Source organism: Ambystoma mexicanum, chromosome 5p (assembly GCF_040938575.1).
Source record: "Ambystoma mexicanum isolate Mex_15411 chromosome 5p, UKY_AmexF1_1, whole genome shotgun sequence".
In the NCBI taxonomy this organism is placed as follows: Eukaryota; Metazoa; Chordata; class Amphibia; order Caudata; family Ambystomatidae; genus Ambystoma; species Ambystoma mexicanum.
Window position 1 is genome coordinate 56,968,725 of NC_090930.1, and position 21,674 is coordinate 56,990,398.

Genomic DNA, 21,674 nt, shown 5'->3' on the forward strand with positions numbered 1-21,674 from the left:
TGAGATTTCCTGAAAATTCGCCCAGAGTTGGGGGGTCAGCTATTAATACACAGAGACGGCAGGGCACTCAGCAGATTTCAATTTCAGGTGTTTTTTAAAGATAGTAATAAGGGAGGTAGGATGTAACCAGGCAGAATGTGGTACCCAATAATTCCGGAGAGGGGCAGCAACCGCAGCCTGGGCAGAGGGCCTAGGCCTAGGGTCAAAGGAGGTAGAAAAGATAGGGGAGATCTAATTGTTTCAAGAAATACATTAGGGAAGACTTGGTGTAACGCAACATGTCCTCCCCTGCAGGTGCCGGCCCATACAAATCAGCATGGATAGTGGGGCATTCTTTTGTGACCCGTGCAGGGGCGGTGGGTAAAAGACGCACAACAAGGACTGCGTTTCCAAACGACAATCACTGCCTGGTGGGGAACATGTGGCATGAGATGGGAAGGCATCCATGACAGACTATCTGATTTGATTGGGTTCCCTGACCCACGCAAATATCTTGTAATTCACTTGGGCGGGAATTACTTAGCAAAACTGGGGAGAAGACAGTTGCAAAAGGACATGTATCAAGTGAAAGGCTTGAAAAAAAATTACCCATGTGCAGAATCTGATGCCCACTATCTTGAGACAATTTGTTTACTCGCTGTGAAATGTCTTGATTGCTTGAATCATAAAGTGTGTTTTTTTAATGGTTTTAGCCTCTCAAGGAGCTATGAATATACCATGAACGAATGTTCCAGGTGCTCATTTGCTGCGTTATATATGATTAGATGTTTTATTGAGTTGGGCACCTTATCCAGAGTTCTGGCATGTAAATCTGATGCTTTGCTATAAGTTATGTCCATACATTGGATATTTTGTCCAGAACTTTTCGAATGACTGTCCAGAATTTCTCTTCGTAACAGGCGTTCCCCCTACTTTTTACTCAAAGCATAATGAGTTTTAATGTGACTTAACATTTTTTATTTTTAACTCCCATTTTAGAAATTCCGATGTTGCTCTTCTGGCCTCCTACCTAACTACTGGTAAGTTTGGCACAGCTCTTGTTTTCCTAACTTTTAACTATACATTACAGTAGTATCCTTTCCCTCCCTGGAAGTTTAAAGTGTGCTGTGAGTCAAAGGCATCCTTCATTTCAAGAACCATTTTACAAGTTATACCTCTGAGACAGAGTACGTTGTAAGAGTAATAATATTAGTAATAATTGTATCTGTACTTATATAGTCCATAAAGGACATAAAGCTGGTAAGACAAGATACGCTCACGCCTCCGGTTCTGTGTGCAGCCTGCAGTTACAGATGATTCAAATCCAAGGACCCATCTATCCTTCCAGGTCAATAACTTGAGTACAGAAGGCAATGCTATCTGTGCTCAATAGAACCGTTAATTAATGCAAAAGGACTGATGCAGTGGACCTGTCGGTTAAAGTGAGAACGAAAAACAGCCACGCGAGCCTGAGTAAAAGCACTGTTTATAAGTACTGGTAAAAGAAACATGCAGAAACTGGGCAAAATAGAGAACATTTATCTTGATTTTCTCTGGCAAGTTGCCACAGAAACATCAATCTACAGATTTGCTAACCTTACGTGGAAAATAATGTTGTACCAAGGCTTTTGATTAGCTCAGATTTCTCTCTATCTTTAAGCTTGGTAGAGAAACATGTCTGCGCTAGGCCCTTTATCTGTTCTTTTCTTACATCTATGGGTCTTGGAAAGAAAATGAGTAGCCAAGAGCACTGAAATCTATCATTATGTGACACTAACATCTGGGGTGATCAATTCTTGTGTTATGGCGTGAACCAAATCAAATGTGTATTCCTCCATAAATTCTAAGTGGATCAATCACACCGCAGCACTCTGGGCAGCTCGGTATTAATGCTGGATCAATGTTGCCCCACACCACGAAGACAAGTATTGCCATAGAAAGGAATTTGGCTTCATGTATTTGCAAAAATGGCTCCAGTGAGTAGCCTCCAGGTTTTTTTAAAAATTATTATAATTTTTTTTTTATTAGTGGTATAGTTCACTAAGGAACTTTTCACTAACATACTTTAAAAAAAAACCATACATACAAACATCATTTCGCAGTCCGTTTCTCTATAAACATGCATAACAAGTGTATCACATGTATAAATTCATCATAAAAGCTCAATCAATAATCGTAAAAACGGATATCAATATTCTGTTCACTTATTAATTCATGTTTAGTTCCTTTTCCCTTCCCTCAGTTGACAAAACCTCTCGTAAAAAACGATTAGGGGCCAGACTCCATTGAAAAGATTTTTCTGGAAAAGTAATTTGGCAAATAAGACCTAAGCTTAAAATCTTCTGTTAATTGTGAAAAGTAGCGATTATGTTGTGGAGCAAGCTTTGAACATTCCATAGGAAATAGTAAATGGTTTCATCTATACCCTCCTTTTTACAGAGCCTACATGTTCTCAATCTACGCTCTGCACCTCCACTAGATCCCAAAGTTTACTGTGGCAGTAAAAGGTTCAGACAAAGGCGCAGGCATTGCGTACACCAAAACTCCCCTGGACACTTGTATAAATATTGAGGCATCATACCATACTGTTTTACACAGACCAGCAAACCAGAGAAAAGGTGGAATCCTCGTACCAGTTCTATTGTGTTCATCCATTCTCTCCTCCACAATCTAAATTTCACCTTAGCAGAGTGAGTAATTAAAAAATCATTGGATACATCATTAGCGCACAGATGAGTTAAATACTGTTCATACCATCTCACAAACTGGACAGACAATTTATTTAGCATTGCATGTCTTAACAGCCACCAAATTGATGAAACTTCAGCAGATACCATTTTTCTCAGAAATGTTACATTTTTCCAGGTTGCTATTGTTTCCAAAGAAGTTAACCCCAGCTCATATCTTATAGCGACATATCGATGTCCTCGGTCTCACAGAGACATGGTTCACGGCCAGCACTGTCGCAAGCTTTGACACTCTCCTCCCTGATGGCTACAAGATCCTCTCCGCGCCCAGGTCCAACCGTTCCAGAGGGGGTGTAGTCCTGATCTTCCCCGAGTGGATTCCTGCCTCTGTCATTCCTACGCAGGCCTACTCCTCTTTTGAATGCCTCGCCTACAGGCTCTCTCTCTCTCCTAGCCATCCCTTACTGTGGCTACTATCTATAGGCCACCTGCTCAGATCTCCTCCTTCCTCTCTGAGTGGGCGGATCTCTCCTCTTCCCTCCTGGTCTCAACCACTGAACTCCTCCTTCTTGGAGACTTCAACATCCATTTGGATGCTTCCTGTCCTTCCACTGGACTCTTTCATGACCCCTGCGATTCTCACTCTCTATTCTCCCCTCTGGCCCGACTCACTCTGCAGGGCACACTCTGAATGTTCTGACCTTCTCAGACCTTCCCCTCTCCATCCCTCTCACCACTCCTCTCTCCTGGAGTGATCACTTTCTCCTTTCCTCCCAGCTCATCCTCTCTACCCCTCAGGCCCAGCCAACTCCAGCACTGCCACCTACCTTCTCGGTTATCCGACCCATGAAGCGTGTGTCAGTTGAGGCTTTCGCCGCCACTTCCTCACCCCGCCCCCCTCTCCCTTTTGCGCACACCCTGACACAGCCCTTTCCATGCTCCACTCTGCTATATCTGATACTCTTCATGTACTTGCCCCTGTCATGAGGATCCGCCTGAAGCTCAAAGCCAACTCCTAGTACGATTCCGACCTTGTCACCCTCAAACGCAAAGGCAGGGTGGCTGAGAGGAAATTGCATGCTTCTGGTACATCCTCTGACAAACTGACATGCTGCCTGCTCCACAGGCATTACCAGCTCTCTGTCCTCACCAAGAAGAGAGCTCACATCCAAGCCTGCATCCCTGCGGAATCTAACAACTCGGCTGAACTCTTTAAAATCTGCAAGGAACTGGCCAATTCTGCTGCCGTCTCTACCTGTCCTGTCCCTTCCCAAGCCCTCTGCATGGCACTGGCTTCTCATTTCATCTCTAAAACTCAGGACATCATGTCCTCTCTCTCCTCCTCTACCCTTCCTCCCTCTACTCCCTGCTCTTCATCTGGCCCTTCTTCGGCCACCTCACCTACCTCCTTCTTTGACTTTCCCCTGTTCTCCCCAGATGAGGTTTCTAGACAAGTCCGATCTATGAAAGTCTCGTCAAAACAGGTTCATCCCTGTTCCTCCGAAACCATCAAGGACCATATTGACTCCCTGGCTCCTGATCTGGCTGACTTCTGCAACCACTCCTTTGCTGCTGGTGTCTTCCCATCACCCCTGAAGAACTCCCTTGTGCACCCTCTTCTTAAGAAACCCTCAGCTGACCCGTCCTGCCCGGCTAACTATCGCCCAGTCTCCATCACTCCTTTCCTGGGCAAACTCCTGGAAAAACTCCTGGAAAAACTGGCCATCTCCCAGCTCAATCTTCACACTGAATCTGTTGGTTGACTCCATGATCATCAGTCTGGCTTCAGAGCTGCCAGAAGCACAGAAACTGCTCTCCTGAACATCCGTGAGGACCTGCTCTCCAACCTTGATTCCAACACCCCTTGTTTCCTCATCTTACTTGATCTCTCTTCTGCCTTTGCCATGGTCAACCATGCCATCCTGCTCAACCGTCTCCATGATAACCTGGGTATCACTGGTCAGGCCCTGGCGTGGCTGACCTCTTTCCTCTCTAATCAATCCTCCCAGGTTCAACTTGAGTCCTTCCTCTCCTCTATCTCTATCTCTACCTGTGGTGTTCCCCAGGGTTCTAACCTCTCTCCCTGGCTGTTCAACCAATACCTGGCACTCCTTGTCCACTGCATAGTCGCGCTCTGCCCCAATTTCCAGTGCTATGCGGATGACACTCAGCTCATTTTCAGGCTACCTTCAGCTACCTCTTCACCCTCTATAATCTCTGATTGTCTGTCCGCCATCCAGGAGTGGTGTGCCGCCAATGATCTCTGCCTTAATGCCATTAAGACTGAGATTATCCTCATCGGAACACCTGCTCCCTCCTTTCCTGTCACTCTCTGGCCGGCCTCTCTTTGTCCTATTCCTGTTCCCACCGGTCAGGGTAAAAACCTCAGGGTCATCTTTGACTCCACCCTCTCCTTCTCTCCTCACATCTCTGACGTCTCTAAGAAGTCACACTACCAGCTGCACCTCCTCAGAGTTATTCTTCCGTTCCTCTTCTTCCCCAGAAGCTCACTGTCTCCAGAGCTCTGGTTCTCTCTAGGCTGGACTATTGCAACAGCCTCTTTCTAAATCTGCCTGCTTCTACTCTCCACCATCTGCAACTCATCTAGAACAGAACTGCAAGACTTTTCCTTGGCCTCAAGCCCAGAGATCGTATCTCTCCAGGACTGAAATCCCTGCACTGGCTCCCAGTGGCTGTGAGGATTAAGTTCAAAACCCTCTGCATTGTCCACAAGGCCTTCTGGTGCCTGGGGCCTCACTACCTTCAACTCTTTCTTCCTAAATATATTCCTTCTCGAACTCTCCGCTCATCCGCCTCCAACTCCCTCAGTGTCAGTCGCTTTCCCAAGCAGCGAGTTGGTAGTAGATCTCTTTCTTCGGCTGGGGCCTCCCTCTGGAACAGCCTCCCTGCCTCCCTGCCTCCCTGAAACTTGAGGAAAATCATCTCTGGTTCCGGAAGCACGGACCTCAAAACCTTTCTCTTTGCTTCTGCTTTCTGTCCTCTTCTCCTCTGCGGATTTTCCTGCTGAAACTGAAACTGCACTGGTTACCTGACCACCCTCTGATCTTGGGCCCAGGACCCTCCTCCACCAGTCGCACATCTGCACTGCCTTCCTGGCTATCCCCGCACTCGGTGACCATTTTCTTTATCCCTACAGTCCCACTACCAGATGGCTGCACTTACCTTTTCACTTGCCACCAGCTGGCCGTACTTTTACTTATTGTTATTTATTCTATTTATCCCATGTCCTGCACTGCCCCCTCCCCCTTCCTCCAGCACTTTACCCTTTCCCCCTTCCCATGCACTTGCGTGACCTGACGCCTTGAAACACTTGTGTATAGGCGCATTATAAATGCCATATCATATCATACCATGGCCGGGATAAGGACACATTGTGGCAGCTTCAAAATCTTCCTCCAAAAAACTCCCTCCAATTTCACCCAAAGTCCTGTTAGGCTAAACAAAGTAGTCCATGCCCCATAGGTAATTACAGGTACAACCTTCTTACGATAAAACTCTCTAACTGGAGCCAGTGAAAAATAACCAAATTTCATATTCATATACCCTGCCTGCGCAGCCAATGCCATCATCCTTTGCTTCTTAATGGCAAATAGTTTGTACATATTTTATTTCTTAAACAAGGAAAACCCCAAATACATAAAAGTCTCCACCTGGTCAAGGACATTACTACCCAACTGTTACGCTCACCTGGTATCCACAGGGACGCCACCCAGCCCTGGTTGGATGATTTTCACTCTTGTACCCTCTCCCGGTCCTTTCGTAAAGCCTCTGGTTAAAGATGGGTCTGCAATATAGGAGAGCTGGATTCAATACCAGATTGTCTTTATGTTTTCCCACCTCCCTTGGCCTCAACTCCTTCCTCCCCCTTGGGCCTTCCCCTCACCTTAATATTCTAAAAGGTGGATTCTCCGTCCTGCTCCTCGTGGCAGGGGCGTGTAGATGTGGTGGGCGAGCAGCGACCAAGTTACTTCACTGGTGCAAGCCCCCCTGTGGGAATCCAGGCCTGCTGCGACTCCGTAGGTTTGCTGCTTTACAGTCTTTATATGCAGTTCTTATGTTCCTCTTAGTTCGAATAATAATGTCTTGCTTCTTTCCTTTTAGGTATGGAAAGGGATTTTGGTGTTGTCATGCAGTTTGAAGATGAGCATGGGCCGGTAGGCGAAATCGCGGTGTGTGCAATGCTGTCCGGTGAGGAATGCGCCATGCACGGCGCTGTTTTGCCTTTTATATTGCTAACCTGTGTCTTTTCTCTCCTTGCAGGTTGCGATGTTCCTCGCCGAGCACCGTAATGTTCAAGCAATGATACTGACCAGGAGATGACTACCCAGGTAAGAATTGTGTGGCTTTCTTCATTTGGGAGGAAAAGTGAGTAAACGCTTACTAATGCTGTCTTTTTTTTCGTCCTTCCAGGTTATGGTATTCCAGGATGCATGCGGTGCCGGATGATGGAGTTCGTACCTTCAGGTGAGTGGAACTGAAGTCAGCGATGGATTGAAGACAGGGTACTGTTCCAGGTAAGTTTCGTAGTGTCCTTTCTCTCTCTGCAGGCCCTTGGTTTCAAGTAAGCTGGCATCAAAGAACTGGACACGGTGAGCGTTACGCTGCCCACAGCAGAATAATGCAAAGCAAGTTCTGCTATTTGAGTGTGGTTTAAATAGTCTCAGGTAAAGTAGTCCAGGTTAAATAGTCCCAGGCCTGCCACACCCAAAGTAGTCCAGGTAAAGTAGTCCCAGGACTGCCACACCCAAAAGACTAGACCGCATAGCTCAGTTCCTTGTAACTGATCTTTGTGTGTGCCTTCATGTTGGCTGAACCCCCCAAGTTAAATAGTCCCAATTAAATAGTACCATTCTAATGTTGATCTTCATGATGGTTATGAGCCTGGAGCCAAAGGCCAGGACTGACTCCAAGAGAGTCTTTGTCATGATGCCTACCCCCGGGCATCCGGATCGAGTCCATCAGCCCCGGGAGCAGGCATCCAGATACTCATTAAAACCCTAACAGCCCCGGCTGGGGGCTGTTTGGATTCAGTCCTGGCTGTTGGGGTATTAATGAGTATCTGTATGCCTGCTCCCGGGGCTGATGGACTAGGCAAAAGGAAAAGAAAGGAGAAGAGGTTAGATCACGGACATTATTTGATTCCTTACCTGATTCCGGACACAGCACATCTCCGAGCCTGGAAAGGACATTATTTCAGCACGCATCGCTTTGCCAGCAGCAGCGCCGCGTTATACTCACCAGTCCACCGCATCTTTCAACTTGGCGCTGCCTCCATCATTTTCTTCGTCGAAACCCAGCACCTGGGGGGAAAACAAAAGGAATAACAAGGTGAGCCGAGAAAACCGACAAAGACAATCTCTTTGCCACCATAGGCTTACCTGCTTTACCACCAGAGGTATTATCCTTTAATTCGCCACATCTTTCTATGCCGCACCTATAAAGGGAGAGAAAACAGCAAGTTAAACTCATGCAACTTTTACCGGACAGTGTTTGGTAATAGAGACTCTTACCTGAACGCCATCAGCTGCCTCCAGGCAATATTCTTTTGGACCCAGCTGCAACCTAACGAGGGAATGGAACAAGAGTGAACATCGGACATATTGAACTCTTTGAACTTTATAGACACTGGAGTCAATATTCCTCCGTAACTCTCCAGTACCTTCAAACCAGTGAAGTAACTGGTATCTACGCGCCCCTGCCTGCCATGCAGGATGGAGAGCTCATCATTTAAAAACATAAGGTTAGGTTACCAAGAGGGTATATCGGAGGTGATTAGTGGGGAGAACGAAAACAGTTGGGGGGGGCCATCACTAAAGTCCACGGGTGGCTAAATCCCTTTCTCCACTTGCAGGAGAATACTTCTGCGAGTCCAGCAGACAAGATTCGGCGGGCCAGTCCAGACTGTCATCTCTTCACTACGCATCACGTTGGTGGAGACCGTAGCTGTCCGGGTCCGATCGACGCCCCTGTGGGAACCAGGTGAGCGTAACAGTCTTGGATGAGGTTTTAAGGCCTTTGACCTGGCCCTAACTGGAAGGCTGATTTGCCAGGGAGGGCCAGGGGCAAGGGTCATGACACCAACACCCAGCTGAGGTTCTCCGTCAACTTACACTTCTTCTATTGCAAGGCAAGTATTTTAGTTTTTGCTACATTAAAAGAGCGATTATTCAACTTAGTGTGACTCTCTAGGTCAGTCAGTTGGCGCTGCAACCCAATCAGGGTATAGTTCAAAAGGACCATATCATCCGCACATAGTTAATAATTCAGATGTGTGCGGTCGATCTTTGGTGGGAAACAATGGGGGGCAGAAAAGGCATCCCCTATATATGAAATTACAAGGCTAAAAGGTTGGGGGGCCAACAAACATCCTTGTTTCAAACCTCTTTCTGATTTAACCAGGGCCGATAAACATCCCTTTTTGAATGGATTCTGTCCTCCCACATATTCCTCATCTTTTGATATATCTCCTTTCCAGATTCGGCTGCTTCCGAAATTTATTTTCAGCAGAGGACGCTCATTTGATATCCCTTGATGGCCTCCGTCTCCAGGTATATGTAGCACGCGCAACGCCTGTCGGCTTCAGTTGAATTTTTCTGAGCTATATTTTCGAAAGAATTACGGCACGCTTCTATTTTTGAATAAAAACTACAACACTCAAGTGAAAATGTCTTCATCGTCAGCTCCATGACACAGAAGACATGATTCAAGAAATGCCACAATTGCTGTGACAAAATGTCCATCACTGACCCTCATCGAGTGTGTCTGTGGTTTCTGGGCCCAGAGCATCGAACGGTTGATTGCGAGTCCTGTCAGGCAATGACCAGTAAGGCTCTAAAAGAGCATGAAGGTAAACTAGCGGCAGGTAGGGCCCCCTCGAAATCCCCTTCATCCCAATCTAAATTCCGATCTTCTGACGAGTGGAGAGGAGACTTTCCTTGAAGAAAATCACCCAGAAAATCAATCTCACTCCAGGAGTGGGTCTCACCATTCTTTGACTTTGACTAAGAAGTCGGAAAAGAGGCGGTACAGATCGCTATCGTCCTCTAGTGATACCTCTCTTGAGAGAATTTCATATCCGACCAAATACTCTTCTCCTGTCAAGTGGGAAGAGTTTCGGAGAGAGATGTTAAGGATATTCAAGAAGGAGGCCCCGGCCCCTCGAAAGACAAGGAGAGAAGCCATGCTACGGTCATGCTGCATAAAGGCAACATCGTAACTACAAAGGCAAAATCCTATGTTCGCCCTCGAGCCAGGGACATAAGCCATTGACCCAACGAGATCCGTCAAGGCCTCAATTTGACAACATTTTCTCAAAGACTCCTTCGAGTTGAGGATCTAGCCCTTTGAGGGCGTTGTCTGCAAAAAAGGCTTCATCAACACCATCGGTGTCAAGGCCATCGACGTCAAGGTCATCGACGTCTCCAGTGTCAGGAACGTTGACGATATTGATCTCGAAGAATCCGTCGACGACAAGCTCAAAGCCGTCAACGCCTTTAGCAAAGCAAATGGAGAAAACATACAAACCTGCCCTGAGAAACGATTTATTCAAATCTATATAATCAATTTGTGAAGAGCATGAGCCTTCAGATGGGTGGAGTGCCCAGGCCAAAGGGACACTCCACCCTTTGGCCTGCAGTTCGGTATCCCTAACGTGCCAGAGGCCCTGGTGTCAGAAGAGTCCAGGATGAAGCACTTATATGAGAGCCTCCAAACAGCCAGTGTTGTGGATACATCACCTGAATTGAATTTGCAAAACCAAACCCTTCAGACCATGCAGAAACCTCCTATAGGCAACTCATGACCAAGGTGTTTTACTTTCTTTTTTAGTTGGAGCAGGCCTGCTCCCCCATTTCAGTAGGACGATTTAACTGATATCCTGGACAAGGGTCCACAAAAGTATCCAATCCTTCCCTTTCACATTGCCCTTCAATAAAGGGTTGAAACAAATTGGGAGGCACCTGAGACAACTGCTGCGGTGAACATGATACCAAAAGTTATATAGGTCACCTAGCAGTGACCTTGAATATTTGGCAAAGCACCCCACACCATACAGCATACAGCGACGTCCTCTATCAAACAGGCCGCATATCCCACTATCCCTCCTGACAGAGACGATAAGCGAGTGGACGTTTGGGCAACAAAGGTTCTGCAGGAAGCATGGCACTGAAATCTGCCAATGCCACTTGCGCCTTAGCAACATTCAGCTTCCTGGCCATCATAAGTGACAGAAAAGAGACTATGTGTGAGTCTCTACAGCCAGGACTGTATACTGCTAACAGCATCAAACTGAATAGAGAGCAAGAGTTTCGACTAAAGATACCTATGCGCTTAAATATTCACCTGGGTAAGAGGTCTGAAATCTAGGCCTGCAGCGTGCACAGTCCCACAGAACCTTCCCTAACAAGGCTCAGATTTGGTAAAAAGAGTAAAATTGGTTTGGGAGTGTGGTCAAACGCGCAATGCCATGAACATTAAATGTGATGATCAAATTATTCTTTCTAAAGTCGGTACCAAAAGATACACATAAGCTGTTACTATGAATGATTTGTAATCAGTTATTGTACAGCCGACACGTGTTTACTATATTAGAAAGACCATTGTTCATTGCCCACTTCAGTGTGGCTGAAGTCTCAGTAACATGCTAAGTGTAGCATGCATTTGACCAAACTGGTCGGTTTCAAGGTTGTGTACAATGAACAAAAGAATCACAATTCATAAAAAAAAGAAAATGAATACAAATTGGTGAACACACAATGAAAATACAATTTTGTTGAAACAAAAAGTTAAAGTTATAATTAACATATCATACACCAGGCGTTAGAGTAGAGGTTGGTCAAAAAGATAGGCAGAAAAAACACACAATGTGGAATTAAATCAGATGGAGATCTCATGAAATGTAAATTTATTAGTAGCAAAAAATAAATTTAAATAGACATTTGCTAAAGAAGAGAAACATCTCACTTGTCCCAGAGTCCCCAATCCACGGGAAAAAGGTTAGAAAAGGGAGGGACCCAGAGAGGGAGAAAGGTAAAGGAATCTGCATAAGAACAATGTTTCCACATGTAAATAAAGGAATGTCACTATATACTATATTAGAAAGACCATTGTTCCGTGCCCACTTCAGTGTGGCTGAAGTCTCAGTAACATGCTAAGTGTAGCATGCATCTGGTGTTGAGCCTAGGGACTTACCCCAATAACTTGACTTTATCAAACATGAAACTAAAATGCAAAAGCAAGTGGAGGACATTACGTCATATTTCAAATAGTCAATGATAAAGGACAGAAAATTCAGATGAGAACCAGAAAAGACGTCAACGTACCAATATTACAAAGCTGTCAGGAGTAGAAGACTTTTACATTAGAGCATTAGAAGATAAGTGCCTCGAATCAGCTGAAGCATCACAATGGAAGGTCACATCTAAATTAGAATAATTAGATATTGGAGGAAAGAGTATCAGCCACTAAAGTTACCAAGTAACACTGGACAAATGAAGGTAATCAAGTTTGTTTTAGAAGTAAAGAATAGAAGGCTCACCCAATTTGGCATAAAGTGTAGCATGAATCAGCACTAGAGAAGGGGTAATCCCTTGGAAGGTAAACAATCCGCCAGATTGCAAGAGCAATTAGAGAGTCATGCCTATTTTTTGGAAAAAGACACAAGTAATGCGAGTGTTAAGTCAATTTGGCCTAGCACAAATGTACTTCAGAATAAATGCAGAGAGATATCAAATAATGGGACAAAGTGAACATGTCTGTCATAAGATAAGGAAATGCTAGGAATAATCTTGGTGGGATCAGAGACTAGCGGTCATGGTATAGGGTTAGTAATATTTGAAATGCATTGGGGAAAGAAATAAGGTTGGGCTGACACGTGCTGCTCCCTGAAAACATGGGAGAATGGCACAATGAATACAAGAAGTAGCCAAAAGAAGGAACCTGATTCTCACCTCAATGGCAGTAGTTCTAAAGATTTAAGGGGGTCGATCCCACTGGCACCGCAGCAAACGCGTGTGTAGTGCTCTAAAAATAGTAACAAGAGGACGGTGTGCAAGAGGGCGGAGCGACTTCTGTCGGGCCCATGGGATCAGAGCTCACCCCCTAGTACTTTAAGACAAGATAGCTGCACCTTGTGGAGGATGGGGTGCAGGATTCTCTTACTTCAACGCAAATCAATAAGGACAACTCCATGGTTTGGCAAAGGGAAGTCCATTTTATGATAAGCACAAAAAACGGGGAAACAAATGGAAATCAGCAGTGTTGCGATCGCCTGTCTCGCTTCAACTCCCACAATCTTCATTCAAACAGTAACAGTTATACCCAAAATTTGTCATCATTGACGTGTAACACTCATAAGTTTGTCATGCAATTCTATTGGTTGGAAAAGGTAACTTAAGTATAGGTGCTATATCTGTATATGGTAACAGAGCATGAGGATTGGATAACTCTTATCGGGTGGGCGTCTATGCTCATCCCTCTACATCACTCGTGATAGTTGTCACTATAAGTACGACGTCTAATTGGTTCTACAAGCTATAGGACCCTAGATTATTTGGTCCATTGGGATTGGGTAGGTTACACCCCTAGGCATAAATCTCCACTTTAATTAGTAGCATGCAGAATGGACACCCAGATGTGGAGTGCCCCAAGATTCACCCTGCCTCCCTTCCATCAATCAGTACTTTAGGGCTATGTGTCAATTAGTTGGCTGAGGATGGCCTCGAAACTGTAGCTTCTTGACAGGAAAAGTTATGGCATCCTCAGGTTCTGGGTGACATCAGACGTTGGTACCTCTTCGTCCTTGGCTGATCACGTGTCTGTTCACCGTGAATCTGCTTCATTTTCCTTCTTTTTGTGTATTTAATTCTTCCTTAGCCTCGCCACCTGGCCTCTTTGTCTCGACCTTCACAGGCTGGCTGCTATGCTCTGAAGTTTCGATTCTTCGAAGCTGCCGCTGTCCTCGCCTCTTGGAGTTGACCTCGAATTCCCAAGCATGAGCTACTTCTTACTGAGTTTCTATTCCACTCTTCCCTTCTGGCTTTGGCTGGAATATGAATCGTGGCCTGTTTTACCCCTTGCGGCCTGGGCTTAATTCTGCTTTACAAAATGGAGTCACACTTGTATAATGTGCTTCATTGAGGTAGATATATAATTGGCGCTTGCCGCTCTATTTTTCTACTAAGCATAGCAAGCAGTACCGTTTCCTTGGCTTCTTGCATTCCAAGCCTATTTACAGGCATTTGTTAGTTGCATATTTTCATCTCACTTCATGATTTGTTTTCTTTATATATATCAACATCGCTTTTTCTTACACGTCCATTACATCGTTATTCTTTGCATTTCACCCTTGTGTGTCATCTTTCGATCGTCGTTTATGTTCATCTGTACGTCTGTCTGGGCTCTTATGTCATCACCATTTGCCCTCCATTAAGGCTCTTTGGGTCTCTTCGGGGACAGTCTGTAAGTAGTCTTCATTTCGTGTCAGCTGCTGGTACGGTTGTCTCAGTGGGTACCAAGCTGCCCATGGTGGTCTGGTTATAGGCACTTCAACAGGTATTGCACTTCTGATGGGCACTGGGCAGAAGCCTAGAGCTGCTCTTTGTTGGCTCATTTGTTCTTCATTCGTCACATACCTTGGCGAGTATGTCCCTGGTACCTCAAAATGGGGGGCTAGGGTGCAGGCCATGTCTGGGACCCCCTCTGCACTCCCCCCTCTGGTCGGTTCATCGACCACTTCTGCTTCTTCCTTTGGGATCATTTTGCTTGGCTCTTCTGCATCTTGTTCATCGTCTTCTGGGTTTGTACACGATGGTGTGAACGTATGTCTCTTTGGAGTCCATATTTGTATCACTCCTTTCAAGCTTCCTGCTGTTTTTACATGTTTGTCTTTGTTCCAGGTCATGAGCTGGCATTGTCCATTTGGGCTGCAATAGATTCACTTTCCTTCATACTTTCTCCGTTTTCTGGGATACACAAACTTTGTTCCTTCTGGTGCAAATTCGCTGGCCTTCACAAAGTCTCTTATTTCTTCATCAGTCAGGTCTCTGGGCTTCCATCCTGGTTCGACATCGACCATGATCTTCATTCCAATGGCTTTCTTTGCAGTTTTCTGGCACTTTGTGATGATTATCTTGATAACACAGGTTCCTAGCAGTATCATTACTAGTAAGGCTCCCAGAAACTTTAATATATCTGCCATCCATTGTGGGACCCATGAATAGTGTTCCAAACCAGCTGTCATCATCCACTTCGTCGGCTTCGTTGATCATCTGGTTCTTTAGGTTTGTCAGCATACTTATGGCTTCTGTTAAGGTTCCATTTTCTTCGTCATCGAAGGTATAAATGTGCAACATGATTCTCTGATTTTTGCGCAAACACCTCCATCCATCGCTGTGATCATTTCAAGTACATATCTGTTCTGGAGGGTCATCAATCGGATTGCTCTTAGTTCTTCTTTGATCGCGTTGAATCCTTTTATGGTGGTGTTGATGGTCTGCAATAACTCCCATCTGGTTATCTGCAACCATTTAGTATTTGCTCCAACTTGGATGTGTGGCAAGAGTTTTGTTGTGAATACTGATGAGGCAAGGCTAAACAGCATGTGTTCATATGGGATTGCATAAAATGCTTCTTCTGATTTGGCAGAAAAGTAATTCTCTCTCTTCATTTGGGATACCAGTTCCACAGATCGATCTCCTCTTCCTTAGGTGAGCATCTGCTTTCGGGAAACTGTCAATACTCAGGTCACTTTTTGGGCTCACTAGTGCAGGAACGTGGACGTTCACTATTGTGCATATGACTCCCCAGGTCTTCGGCAGTCTTATGTATGCCTTGGATCCTTATGCCCAATAATGATCCATAATTACTGCGGTTCCATGTACCATTCCTGGAGCGTCGAAGACTCGTCCACAGTTCTGATTCTCTCCCATTTTCCTTGTGCCATTGTTTCTCAAACAGAATTTAGGGTTTTCTAGTGGCACTATCTGCAGGGGTCTTCCTCTGTCTTCGACCCATGTGAGAAGTTTTGCAAGTTTTGGCCATAATGGCTTGCATCCGTTTCGCACTATGTTGATGGTAGGTACGTATTGACCAATGACCATCCAGTCTCTGCAGATCACCACTCCTTTCTCCCATCCGTCTGGTGAAAGCACTGTCCCCCAAATCTGCATTTGGCCTCTGTTCTTCTAACTTCGAGCCTCCTCTGGAGTTTTTCCTTGGACATTTAGCTTCTGATTCACTTCCCATCTAATTCCAGCCCCTTTTACTCCAGGGTTCTCATATCTGATTACATGATTCTTAGTATGTGCTCTGTGTCTTGTCTTTATGTCTTGAACATAATCATCCTCGTCAGCGTCAGTTGCTTCAGTTGCCCATTTCAGGGAGGCATCACTGCCCATGAACTGGCCTCTGGTCTTGCACATTGCTACGTCTGACACACAGTGTGCTGTCTGGACATCAATTTCTACAGTCACAAAGATCTTGGATTTTCCCATGCTGTACGGTAGAAGTTCACAGATGAAGCATTCTCCTTCTGATTTTTCTCTTCCGACCTCCTTCATGTGCTGGTACCAAATGTTGTTTGCTAGATGTGCTGTGCTGTCCAGGTAATCATTTAGTTAATTTCTATCTTCGTGTGGGCTTCTCTTGATTCTTAGTGTCTTTTTGTAGTTAGCTATAACTACATTTCTAAACGTGTCGGTGTGGCTTTTCCTTGCTGGGGGACTCTCAGGCATTCTGGTCGGTGAAGCAGGCTTCATTATCTGTATCGCTGTGGTAGGAGAAGGTTTTGCGGTTCTTTTCCTCTCTTCTTGTATTCTCTCATAGAGCTCCTTCAACCACTACCTGTGTATCATCTGTCCAACGTATGGCTGCGTCTTGGGCCTGGTGCTTGTTTCTTGTATTGGAACTGGCGTGCCTATCACTGCAGTCTCTGTGGTTCGGTTTTTCAATTCTTCATGTAGTCTCCTTGCTCTGATTATAAATGGAAATAAATGATCTATCAGCATTTGTGTCTTTGCAGTGAATTCTCTCGTAGCTGCTTCTGTCCTCTTGAGGGCTTTTGCTATATCTTCTTTAGTTGGTCTTTCACTTGCTTCTTTTCGGTCTCCTTTATTATTTTCAGGGACCGGTTGTTCGGTAGGCAGTCTTGTACCCTCTGTTGTCTTTGTTCGAGGTTCTGTAGCCATTGACACTTGCCCTTGTTCATGTGCATTCAGTGTGTGAGTGCGTGTAGTGGTCAGTGCTACGTTTTCATTCATTCCGTGCTGACCCTGTCTCCAGCTTTTCTCTTCATTTGTTACCTCAAGTGTGTATGAATCACTGCTAATTATATTCAATTTTAGTTTGTTCGCTTTACCATCAGATTTTCTTGGAACCGGAATGACTATATAGGGTCTGGGTACTTTTGTAGGATTCATACATACACCATCTGGTGGGTGCACTGGAATTGGAACGCTTTGTGCACCAATAAAAAATGCAGTTCTGATTGTTAATGATAGAAAAACAATGATAATCACTATGCATATACACATAATCGAGCGGTATGAAAGTTGGCAGCATTTCCTTCCAGGGAAGCGGGGGCGACCCTCTGCTTGTGGGAGGACAAGGTTGCTGTTCTGGGCCTCCATCTCAATCATATCAATTGTTAAAGTTCTATTCTTTTCATTTACTTCACTATTGTCTCTCAGGAAGTTTGTAAAATAAAGTGTCTTGTGTTTCATAAGTGTCCCCCCTCTTGGGGGTGACAATTGTCTCTGTTTATGGGATGCAGTTCCCTTGCTAGACTATGGAAAAAGATTAGACTATCCCCTTTGGTGTGTCACATTTATTGAGCATATTCAAAATAGGTCAATTCCCAGTCCACCCCCCAAATTTGCTTCAGTCATGAAGACATGCTGGGTCCTGTTTAATGGAAAAATGGAAAAATAGCAATCAATTCAAATCAAAGTCAGAAAAATAAAAATAGAAAAAAAAAATAAACAGTGGAGGTCTCGTCTCTGCTCTCTTGATCTGTCCCTCGGCGGAAAGATGAATAACTGTGTCTCTGTCTCCTGGATCTGTCCCTCGGCAGAAAGATGAAGAACTGTGTCTTTGTCTCCTGGATCTGTCCCTTGGCGGAAAGATGAAGAGCTGCCTCGGTTTCGATCTGTCTCTCGGCGGAAAGATGAAGAGCTGCCTTGGTTTTGATCTGTCCCTCGGCGGAAGGTTTCACTGGAATCTCCTTAGATACTCTCTTTGAAAGTTGGACAGCTCCACTTGGAGTATGATTCCATGGAGGAGTGTTCCCATGTGTGCGACATTAGCTGGATCTCTGATGAATGTGATGACATCAACCTCGGCAGGTCTCCCAACCATTTCTGGAAAGTCAGTGACTAGACGGAATAGGACGTTGTGAGCCAGCCGGCTGTCCTCGGGTGAAAGGGACATTGTCCTGCTTTGCTGGGTTCTGGATCACAGGCCTTTCTTTTGACGTGAACAATCTCTACACTTTCCTGCTGTGTGGATTGCCACTACGTAGTTAAGCTTGATCCACAGTTGGTTCAAATGTTCAGTGTTCCTTGGATCTCTAATATACGTTAGTGTGTCTGTGGTCCTCCTGACGAGTCCCGGGCACTCCTCTATGATACGAAAGAAAAGCGTATAAATGAGTTCATCTATAATCACCTGTGGTGGAAGCATTTGTGTCCTTATCACTGTATTCGGGCAACGCAGCGAAGGCTTCCGCGATGACAGTTAGTAGTTGCCGGATCACCTTCTTGTTGGCAGGATCTTGGACAAAGTCTGTGACACAGGTTACTCTCCCTACAAGTGACGGATATGATATTACCACTAATTGGAAGTAGGTGAGTACATCCCATGTGAGATTTCTGCTGGGAGGTAGCATAAGTCCTACGAAACAAAGTCTTGGTGTTGGTTGCTTCAGGACACTGTTTTATGCTCTTAAACGAAAAGTCTTTGCTCACAGTCTATCAGAGTCTTGTTTTTCAACAATGCTTAGGTGTGGCTTGAATTAAAAATTCATATTATCAGTGCCTTGTGGCTTAGATGCGCAATTCTCTTCTTCACCCTGCAACTACAATCCACAGAGTGTCCATTATGTCCTTATCCCCTTTTTTGCTTAGAGGAAATGTCCAGTTTAAACCACAACTTGCAGAGGAGTTCCTTTTCTTGGCTTTTGCTGCTTATGCGTCCTTCTTCCTCATCATGGATCTTGTCTGCACGTGCTGAGGTTCTTCCCCGTTGTCTGTGATTTCTTTGCGGTGGGGTGCAGCTGGAGGGATCTCACCAATATAGGGTTTAATGTCATTAAGGAAGATCCATGCTCGCCTGCCGCAATTTAACGGCTGACGGAGTGCAGTCCTCTACGATGAAAGGGCCGTTGAATCTTGGCTAGTCCCACCTTTTTCTTTTTTTTTTTTAAACATCTTTTTATTAGCATTTTTAAGAAAACCATCAACATCAACGCCTCCCCAACAATCCCACCCACTTCCCCCCTAAAACCAAACAAACCGGCCACACCCCAGTGTTCCAAAATCCCCCACCAAGATGAAGTTTCCCCCCTCAGTTCACGAAAGGTCAAACAGTCTGAGCCGCTTTAGGCGCCACCCGATTCTAAAGTAATCTCTAAGAAAGGCCAATACCTCGCCCCACTCGCTTGCAATGCTCTGCAATGCATTGTTCATAGCAAACGTTGCCCATTCCACCGCAACCATCTCCCAGACGACTCTGAGCCAATCTTGAAATGTTGGAACCAACAGGCTTTTCCAGTTCCGAGCAATCAGCATCGTACCTGCCAAGATAAGCAACACCTGTGCCCTTTCCCTTGTGCCCAAGGCAGGCTCCATGTCTTAGCGCTGTATGCCAGTAAAATCTGCTCTGGGGGCCTGGTTTCCCCTAGACCAAAGACCTGTTGCTGAGCATTCAGAATTTCCCCCCAGTAATGCCCTAACCTGGGACATCCCCACCAGATGTGCTCCGCAGTCCCCACTGCTTCACACCCCCTCCAGCAGTCCTTTGAGGTCCTAGGATATAGCTTGTGCAAGCGTGCACGAGTGTAGTGCCAGCCATAGATAAGTTTGTACCAAGCCTCTCGAATTTGGGACGCTTTAGCTACTTTCGGGATAATCCTCCATAACCTCCTCCACTCACTCTCCTCTATTCCTCCTCCCAGAAACCTCTCCCAATTACTCATAAAGGCCCAACTTTTCTTCGATTTGGCCTCCTCCAGAATCCCATATAGCTGTGAGATTAACCCTTTTGAGCCATCATTAGACATTAAAAATTTATCTCGAATTTGGTAGGGTCTCTAGTGACCACCTCTCTATTAATAGGATGCAGCAGCCAATGGCGTAGCTGGTAGTACTGTAATCTTTCCCCCTCTCCCAGGGCGAAATCCCGTTTGCATTCGGGGTAGGAGCTAATCTCTTTCCCAATAAACATGTCCCGCATCCTTCTACACTCCCCTTCCTTCCATTTCCTAAAAGCCCCCTCCTCTAGCCCTGGAGAGAAATCCCCATTTCCAAACATTGGCGTGAACAGAGACAGAAAGGAAGTGATACCCCTTTGCCTGGTTAATCTATCCCAGTTGTGTATTCATTTAGTAATAGAACTAAGGTACATATGATTAGGTCTGAGACTTTTTGGAAGCCAAAGCACCACGTCTAAGTCTTGCTTGGTTACTGCCCTATCTATTTTGACCCAGTGTTTTTGCCCTCCTTGCTGGAGCCATTCCCTTATAACTCTTAACTGCGTGGCTTCGTAATACAGCCTGAAATCGGGTAGGGCCTGACCGTCCTCCCTCCTCGGGGCCGTGAGAAGCTGTCTACTGAATCTGGCTGTCTTACCCTCCCAGATAAAGTCATTCGTCAGGGTTTGTAGCTCCTTGAAAAAGCGTTCCGGTACCTTCTGAGGCACCGCTTGGAACAGGTATAGGAGGCGAGGGAGAATCACCATCTTTATAGCTGCAATTCTCCCTAGCCAGGAAACACAGAGATTTCGCCACCTTTGAAGATCTTTTCTAATGCTTTTCAGTAGCGGGGGGTAGTTAGCTGATACCCACCCCGAGAGTGTCGGGGTAAGCTTCACCCCCAAGTACACAATTCCCCCTGGTCACCAAGCGAAGGGCGAGGTCCTCCGGAGTTCTTCCCGCTCATCCTTCCCCAGATCCAGATCCATCAATTCCGACTTGCCCATGTTGACGCGTAATCCTGAGACCTCCCCAAATTTCTCCAGCAGCAGTGTACTAGCGTAACAGGACTGGGAAGGGGCTGAAAGAGTAAGCAACATATCATCTGCAAAAGCAGCCACTTTGTGTTGGAAGCCCCCGAATGGAATACCACAGATATCCCCTGAGTCCCTGATGGCCTGGAGTAAAGGTTCCAGATATATGGCAAATAATAAAGGGGACAGAAGGCAACCCTGCTTCGTGCCTCTTTGTAAGTAGAAAAGCCTGGATGCCACCCCATTCACCATCACCCTAGCTCTAGGCCCATTATAATTGGCTTTAACGATTTGCAGGTAGGCCCCTCCCAGTCCCATGCGTTCCATAACTTTAAAAAGAAACAACCACTCCACTCTGTTGAACGCTTTTTCAGCGTCTAACAACAGGAGGGCCGCCGGAGTGCCAGTCTTCCCCACCTTCTCCACCAGGTGTGCTATTCTCCTAGTGTTGTCTGCCGTTTGTCTGCCCTTAATGAAGCCGTATTGATCCTGATGGATTAGGTTAGGGAGGAGCCCCTCTAGTCGGTTCGCCAATATCTTAGTATATACTTTCGCGTCAACATTGATAAGAGGTATTGGTCTATATGAGGATCTCTCTAGGGGGTCTTTCCCCGGCTTCCGGATCAAGGAGATTTTAGCCTTCTTCATGGAAGGAGCTATATCCCCAGTGACTCTGAAGGAGTTGTATAAGTAGGTTAAATGTGGCACCAATAGACCGGCAAATTGTTTATAAAAAACCGCCGAGAAGCCGTCTGGACCGGGGGCTTGGCC

General features: G+C 45.6%; 1 protein-coding gene across 1 annotated transcript in view; it reads left to right on the forward strand.

Moving 5' to 3' along the window:
• TEX11 (testis expressed 11) overlaps positions 1-21,674 on the forward strand; it is a 3,096,519-nt gene that overhangs the window by 2,265,907 nt on the left and 808,938 nt on the right. The window contains exon 21 of the mRNA XM_069612434.1: positions 979-1,019. Within this exon, the coding sequence (XP_069468535.1) occupies positions 979-1,019 (41 nt within the window). The remainder of the gene's footprint in view (positions 1-978; positions 1,020-21,674) is intronic.